The sequence below is a fragment of the Sebastes umbrosus genome, chromosome 2, assembly GCF_015220745.1.
Source record: "Sebastes umbrosus isolate fSebUmb1 chromosome 2, fSebUmb1.pri, whole genome shotgun sequence".
Lineage (NCBI taxonomy): Eukaryota > Metazoa > Chordata > Actinopteri > Perciformes > Sebastidae > Sebastes > Sebastes umbrosus.
The window spans coordinates 38253538-38262130 of record NC_051270.1 but is presented as its reverse complement, the minus strand read 5'-3'; the positions used below and the strand labels follow the sequence as shown (position 1 = coordinate 38262130).

Below are 8593 nucleotides of genomic sequence, written 5' to 3'. Positions count from 1 at the left end.
GCGTGCGTGCTTTTAGTGCATGTTCGTGCATATGAGCGTGCCCCACTGGCTAGCTCACAGCCTCCGCTCTACACAGCACTCATCACCGACGGCATCGTCATGGAAGCGTAGCACCCACCCTCCGGTTCCCCTCAGGTAAACACTATTATCGGTCAACACTTTCCGAGTTGTTAGCAATGTTAGCTGTTCGCCGTCGCCATGTTGAGAGCCGTTGAGAGGCAATTGAAATGCTCCTAATCCCGTATTTAGCACCTTTAACCCCATTTAAAAGTGCGGTTTAGATTATTTGCACTGGTTTTAGAATACATTTTAAAATCAGGTCCAGGCTCCAGAGTATATTAGTAGACTTTTAATTTGCTATACTTTAGACTTTCTGACAAACAGAGGAAAGTGTTTGAAACAAGAGATATTTAGGACCTTAGCAACATTTATCAATGTCATATTGATTTATTATAATCTTCTCTGCTCAAAAGACTCGGGAGTAAAACTCCTTTGAATATCAAACACCTCAGCTCACCTCCTGAATTGAAAGCTTCAGTATTTTTTAATTAATGGTGCATGGCAGCTGTAGTTAACTTCAGTCCATTCAGTCACAATAGATATGAAATCCATGTTACCATTTTTACAGTGTAAAAAAAACCCTAAAATCAAATCATATAGAAACTTCTCAAACTGCTCCTGAAGCATCATCCTTTTCTCCACTGTTCATTCATATCTTCAACAAGTTCCAAACCCCTTTGTATTCTCCAAAATATGGTTACACAATTGTTGGGGACGCAGGTATGAGCAGGTCTGGTTATTCACAAATATTAAAGATAATTATTAAAATCAATGAAATTAATATTGATAAAATTAGCTATATATATATATAAATAATAACGGGGCACCACAATCATGTTGGTGCAGTAGCTCAAAAAGGCATTTGATATAGCTATTGGAAATGATTAGTAATTATCAAAATAATTATTAATTATATTGAATAATATGATTTAATTTAGATTAAATCCCCTCGGGACACCACTTTTTGTAACAAAGAGAAAATGCTAATGTAGTGTCATAAAATAGTCTCATAAAGTATAATAAACTATCAATTGGGAACTTTGATTAATAATTAGATTAATAACTATAACCAAAAAAATCCCCATATCAATTTCTAGTAAAAGTTGAAGGATTTAGTCCTTATCATAGCAGAGGTTGGCAGTATCCACTCTTATGCAACATTAAACAGGCCAGAGTGTATATGCCACAAGCATTTATTTACAAGTTAATAAAGGTGAAACACACAATATTAATCTAACTGAATAACTAAACTAAACAAAGCAAAAAGAGTGTGTAAGCGTGCGTCAGCAATAAGAATTTATTTTTATCAGTTAATAGTAGCATGTCTGGCTCTTACTGAGTTCAAACTTATTAAGTTTTTTTTTCTTAATTAATTAAAGGAGCAATTGAATTAACAGCAAATTCTGACCGTTTGACTAGGTTACATTGAATACATGGTATTCGATGCTGAACCAAAATTCTTACAAGTCCTACAGAGTTCTTAAAGTACCACTATGACGTTTAAAGTGATAGTTATCAATAACTGACCCAAATCTCTCAAATTGCTTTGTTTGCATTTGAATAAATCAATTCTCACCACAATACACTTGTTTGTAAGTACAGCTGGACGTCTACATCAACACTTTTGGCTAGTTTAGAAGTGGAATCTACAATGTTTGCTTTCGACCAAAAAGTCTGCTGAAAATAAATATATTGCACAAATATGAATAATTGCCAACAATAATACGCCCCACACGGGGCACCATTATGTTGGGGATGCAGGTCGGAGCAGGTCTGGTTATTAGCTAATATTAAAGCTAATTATTTATATCAATAAAATGAATATCAAATTCAGATCAGATCAGAACAAAGCAACATGTGAGCGTGAACTTTGAAGCTAGCTCTGTTTAAGGCCAATTTAGAGTATGCATGATTATAATGTGTGTAGGATAATGCGCTGGGTTATAGAGGCGGTCGGTGTACATGTGAGACTCTGTGTTTGGGTGAAGCATAACTAATTCAATCAACTGTGCTGGAACCAGCTACCCGAAATCCTGACTAAGATGATATCACAACAACAAAGCTCAGCGAATACATTAATACATCAATACATGTACAATGGCAAAGTGAAACAGTCCTGTGCTTAGCTGTGTACTTGTGTTGAGTCCATGGGCTGAGTTCAGGGCTCAAGGATTCTGGGAAACTGAGTTCTATGGCACAGATGCCATTTTGAGTGGCTAGTCCCAACAGCAATGAAAAATCCTAGATCTCAGGCGCCCTCCAACAATACTCATTAAATATGTATAAAAAGAAAATCACACAAGATAAAACAATGAAAATCTAAGATATAAAATAGTGAAAGTTAAAATATAGGAACAACATATTATAAAACATTTATTAAAATAATATATATTTGTGGTGTACCACAAAGCAAATTTGTCTTTGAAGAAGAAAACATTTAAATGCAGCCTCTGTCTGGGATTGGGTTCAGGCCCAAAATTCAGCAGTACCAAGTGGGTCTGGGTCGGGTTTGGGTCTTGTTTCGGGTTTGTGCAAAACTCTAGAAGTTACACATGGGAGGTGTAGACATTACATTAAACATTTACACTTTTTCAACATCTAGCTAAAATGTTCTGGGGTCCGGCCTCTTCACCTATCGGGCCTCCAGAACTGGAACCACCAAGAACTTAATCCTTAATCTCAGTGTTCTTCTCTCGTCCAGGCTTCTGGCTTCTGCTGGCCTGGAAGGACATGACAGCAAACATGGGTTGTTATTGCTAAAATGACTGGTCTCTTCTAACTAAATATATCCTGCTAAATTCTCAATTGAACCCAACCCTCCTCTGAATAAAGATGTGCAGTACCTTAGAGCTGATGCAGAGGGCAGTGATGAGTATCATCATACCCAGCAGGAGGACAACAAGTCTGATGATCAACTCTGTTAGAGAGGCTGAAACAGATTTAAAAACATCACATCAGATCATTTTAATTGAAGGTAAAGCTGCCTTAAGTCCCTTTAAACCATTAAATAAAAGTAATGCTCAATATTTATTCTGTTTTTATTAAACAGATTATTAACACCAAAATAACTGTCAGGAGTTAAATGGACATTTTAGTTCAATAAACACACACAGATGCCATTAAAAAATATCTTCAATTGTTATTTTGTGACAATCTGAAATGCATCTACTTTAATTTAGTGTTCAATATGAAAATATATACAATATATGAAATATCTGCTTTTTTCAGTCTGTTTGTGGTCACAATCTGTTAACTTAAACGTTTCCTGACTGGCATTTGCTGCAGACACTCTTGTGTTCATCTGTGTCTTTTTATTAGCTTTGTTTGCATTCATGCCACGTCTAAATATTGCTTTACATAGGAAGTGATGAAGATGAAGAGTGTCATAAAGTTTGAAAAGTTTCTGAGGATTTGTATTTCGGAATGTTTTGCTCTTCATTTTATTGTAATGACGATAACGATTGGCTCGTAAAAGAAAGGCAACTTATTTAATCAATTAAGAGAGTTCATTTTATGCATTTTGCACTGAGAAACACAGAATAGTGAAACTGAATACAATGTTTTGGGAGGATAAAAGGGGCTAAATAAAGCATTGCAAGCTCTTATACTAATGTTCATTTTACACACTATTGGTACATGCAGAACAATATAATATCCATATTTGTTAAATGCTGTCAGGTTTAAGCCTTTAACATGAATAGCATTTGTGCACAAGTCTTCCAGTATACAGGAATACGGGTACAAATTCGGCTGATAGCAGTCGGACTATAGTATCACAGAAAGAGACAAAGTTTGTAAGTGGATACGAGATGATTTTGTCACACATATCTGCACAACTTTTATCTGAATTAAACAAACTAGTCCTGTAAAGCTGCATGTTGAGGAGAAGTCGGTGTCATTTGTGTTTGACTCAGATTGTCTATAAGTTACCTGAGACAGTGAGATGGAGCGGCTGCTCTCAGATGAGAAGTTCTGGGAGAAAACATAGAGGTGAAAACACAGCGGTACTCCCTCGGTGGGTGGCGTCTGCAGCAGAGAACAGGAAGTGGCAGAGTGATTGACAGCTGGCAGGGTGTGGTTCTGTGATGTAGCTGAGGTGGTCAGAACAAGCTGGAAGGAGCCTCCTGGGTACTGTGGCAGGATGGAGCAGCTGATGGTGAAGTTGGAGCCCATGAGCACCTGAATCCCCTGCTGATTGGCCTCAGAAACCCCGTCAATGTGCGTAGCGAAGGAGATGTTTGGCTGAGCCCAGGAAAATCTGTAACACAGTGGAAGATGAAACATGAATCATCTTTATTTGTTTTGTCAAAGTGATGAAAACTGAGCCCAGTAAGATGACAGGATTTGTTTATTAGCAGGAGCCATTGGAAATGGAAGACTCTTGGATTCATATTTAATATGGAGGAGTTAAGGGTGTGACTGTCACTTTTCACGGTTACCTGAGCAGATCACCTCCAGGCTGTCGGAGCTTCCAAAGTAACTTGGCTCTAAACACTCCCGTAGCTCTAAACACTCCCGTAGCATCAATAGGACTCAACACAAGAATGCCGATCCACCACAAAGGCTTCTCTGAAGAAAATGTCGCTCATGTTTGTTGAAACAGCAGAACCACAATCCAGCCGATTACACACTGCAGCTGCTACCTTCGGTTCCAATTAAAGACACGGTCAACCACTGGTCTCCACTCTCCATGTTGTTTCATCTCTAGCGTACCATCACAGCGACTGGATCCTCCTAACAACCTGACATCATCAGGCTCTGAACAGAGACAGGAGAATAATTATTAAAATCCATGAAATCAGTTTGCATTAATAAAATAAAAGCTGAAACTGCAGTGGAAAAAGCAGACAGGCGTAATTGGTGAAAACGATGAAGTCACATTATTAAATAGAAACTCAAATCAAATCAAAGTTACAGCTCCTCTTCTACCTGAGCAGGTGAGTCCAACAGCTTTTGCCAGGTGAGCAGGTGTTTCTATCTGAGTCTGAGCTTCTACAGTCCAGGAGAGCAGACTCATTTCCTCCACACTGGAACTCTTTGGTCCACACTGGATCCTCCACTTCTCCATAGAGCACCCCCTGGAGGACTGAAGGAGCCCCACAGCCGAGCTCCCTACAGACCACCTCAGCATCCTGCAGGTCAAAGTCATCTTCACACACTGAGGACCACAACTGGTTGGACTGGTGAGACTTCACCTCCAGTCTGCCTGAACACAGACTCTTCCCATTCACCAGCCTGACAGATTCTGAAGAAAGACAGCGGCAGAGATAATTAAAACTTGAACTCTCTTATTCTTGACCTTGACCTTCGCATTTTCTACAATCAGCTAGTGAACAACAACTAGTCCCACCGGCACTGCGAGGCAGAACATCTCAATCCAGACTGTTCTGCTGTGTTCTCCCTTGGTGGCTGAATAAGATATCTAACTCAAAGCTGCCTTTTCATTTCTCATGCACTTATACCTTGCTGCTACAACAACATGACACCTGTGTAAGGTCGAAAGTAAGACTGAGCACTTCTTCTTGATGACTTCTCCTTGATCTACTGATGCTTGGATGATACCTTCTTTGTACGTTGCTTTGGACAAAAACGTCTGTGAAATGTAAATGTAACTGTGTAAAGACTGTAGAGATTACAGTTATAGCTGATGGATTTGATGGTGTTACCTGAGCACTTGATCTCCAAGCTGGAACGGGAAGTGGAAAACTTTGTGTATATACACTCCCTAACTGCAGACTTGGACTGAAGACAAGTTGATCTGATCCGCCATATACGTTTGTCAAAGTCACTCTTTCTCCGCCCTGTTGAAACAGCAGAGCCACAGTCCAGTTTTCTACACACTTCATCTGCTGTCTTTAGAGTCCAGTCAGACATTTGGTCAACCACTGGTCTCCACACTCCCTGTTGTTTCATCTCCAGTTCACCAGCACAGCGACTGGATCTTCCCACCAGCCGGACATGATGGCGCTCTGAGCAGACAGGAGTAATTGGTGAAAACAGATGAAGTCACATTTATTAAATAGAAACTCAAATCAAATCAAAGTTACAGCTCCTCTTCTACCTGAGCAGGTGAGTCCAACAGCTTTGCCAGAAGAGCAGGTGTTTCTATCTGAGTCTGAGCTTTCACAGTCCAGGAGAGCAGACTCATTTCCTCCACACTGGAACTCATTGTTCCACATTGGAGCCTCCACGTCTCCATAGAGCGCCCCCTGGAGGACTGAAGGAGCCCCACAACCAAGCTCCCTACAGACCACCTCTGCATCCTGCAGGTCAAAGTCATCTTCACACACTGAGGACCACGACTGGCTGGACTGGTGAGACTTCACCTCCAGTCTGCCTGAACACAGACTAGTCCCATTCACCAGCCTGACAGAGTCTGAAGAAGAAGAGAGAGAAAGACACAGAAAAACATGCAGAAACAAAGTTTGAATTTGAAGTACTAGTGCAGAGCCTCGGCCTGTGGTGTTGCTGCTTGCAGCTTTCTCGAGAACCACTCATCCAAACTTCACACTCGACACTGAGCTTCTTTGGGTCCTGAGTAAAACACCTGCCATGACATAGTTGCGTTACACACCTAAGTCACGGTCAAGTGTGAAGTAGATCAGATGAGTTGTTCTCGAGATATACAAATAACACAGACAGACAGAGATTCCTTGCTTGTTGGATAGGGCATAGCAAAGAATACACTGACACATTACAATTCAATGAAGTAGTCCTACTGTGTATGCCCATTTGGTGAGTCTAGTTTTTGTTGAGATTATGAGAGGTTCATTAAGTATCATTCAGTCCTTGTTTGTCAGTACATGTTTCTGAGCACTGTTCCTTTTCCTACATTTTACATTTCCTTTCCCAGTTTTTGAGACTTTGCCCTCTTGCCCATTGACACCTGTTCTGTGTCAACTTTAACTGTTCTGTTCTGACTATTTTGTGTGCACCAACACAGATGCAACACTAGAATGCCTTCAGGACTGAGAGACTGTCCAAATGTGTGCACCATTTGTAAGAGTCATCGTGTCCACCCAGCTCTACTAGTGGAAGAGGGCCAGTCAGCTGACAGTCCCCTACTGGTGGCTGCTGTAAGAGGAATATTAGTATGGAAGGTTTGAAGCCATGAGCCTCCAGCAGACAAGCCCACTGATGAGCTTTCTTTGGATTTGTGTTTTTGTGTTGTGGCTACTGAGTTCTTACCTGAGCAGATGATCTTCAAAATGATAGATGATAAGGACCTTTTTTCTAAAGGACCGAGAGGCGATGGAAAGTAAGGTTCAAAGTGGTGACGTGTACGTGAAGGTATACGTGTACGTGTACGTGTACGTGTACGTGTATGTGTTGTTGAAGAAGTCCGAACCACAGAGCCACAGTCCAGATGTCTACAAACTCTGTCTGATAACTTTCAGGTCCCAGTCAGGGTCGTACATTTCTGCCCAAAATCCCTGTGCTTCACCTCTATTACACCAGAACAGCGGCTGGATCCTTCCACCAACCGGATATCATCAAACTCTGAAAACAGGTAAGAGAGTAATTAGTAAAATAAACTCTTATGTAATTTTTCTTTTGTATATTTTTATTCCGTTTACCTTTGAAAAGTATCATGTCTTCTGTCTGGAGACCTGGGGAAAATCCTAAAAGAAATAATGCAAAGGGTGATAATGAGTTGTCCTGCTCTGGACAGGTCAGGCTTCTACTACGTTATCATACAAACAGGCCATCAAACAGATCTAGTGCTCACAAAACCATGGTTCAAACTTCAATCTGACCAACTAATTCAATTCATAATACTGTATTTCTTGAATCGGGGGCCAAATGTTGTGTTTGTTGGTCTTCCCTGCAGGGCCCTATCAGGATCAGCTCAGGTTGCATTGGAGCTTTGTGGATTTTGTCCCAAATCGCTTCAATTGGAGAATCATTTAGAGTGGATTACTTCTTAATGTTACTCTTTAAAAGCTGCAGTCAGGAACTTTAGAAAATAAATTCTTTACAGTTTGATTGTTTATTGAATTTAAGAATTTCAAAGTAAAATAGTACTAATACTGCAACAAATAGTGAAATATGTTGTTGTTAACAACGATAATGGATCATTATGTAATTGTTGTGGGCTTTTACATTGTTAACAGCAAGTAAACCGACATTTGGCCACCTTGTATTTCTAGCTGTAGCCACCAGGGGACGATACCAGGCTATTGTTTGTGTGTGTCTGTGTTTATACCAAAGTTCTGGGTACAAAAATATGTCCACACAGCACAGTGACATTGTGATGGCATTCAGTTATGATTAAGGTCATAGGTAAGCTGACAGTGAGTGAAAACAATGTCTAACCGAGCCATAATTATTCCATACAGGGATGTAGCCATGGTTTAGACATTAGTGAAGTCCAGAATGTTTTCTGTTGATGGAGATTAAGAATAAAGAAAAATAATGAAGGCTTTTGACCTAAAACTATACAATTAAATGCCCAAATAGCTTAAAGAGAAAATTTGTTCTAGTTAAATTATTATTTTATTATTTACACATTTCACAGCCTTCGTCTGAACAT

The 8593-nt window shown here is 39.9% G+C and overlaps 1 protein-coding gene across 1 annotated transcript; it reads right to left on the bottom strand.

The window, feature by feature from the left end:
* Positions 1-4521: 4521 nt before the first annotated feature.
* LOC119478683 (scavenger receptor cysteine-rich type 1 protein M130-like) lies at positions 4522-6411 on the bottom strand. The gene is made up of 2 exons (XM_037753580.1): positions 6122-6411; positions 4522-4818 (listed from the first exon to the last, which is right to left on the bottom strand). The coding sequence occupies exons 1-2, from the start codon at positions 6237-6239 to the stop codon at positions 4700-4702; spliced, it is 237 nt and encodes a 78-aa protein (XP_037609508.1). The 5' UTR covers positions 6240-6411; the 3' UTR covers positions 4522-4699.
* Between the last annotated feature and the right edge of the window lie 2182 nt (positions 6412-8593).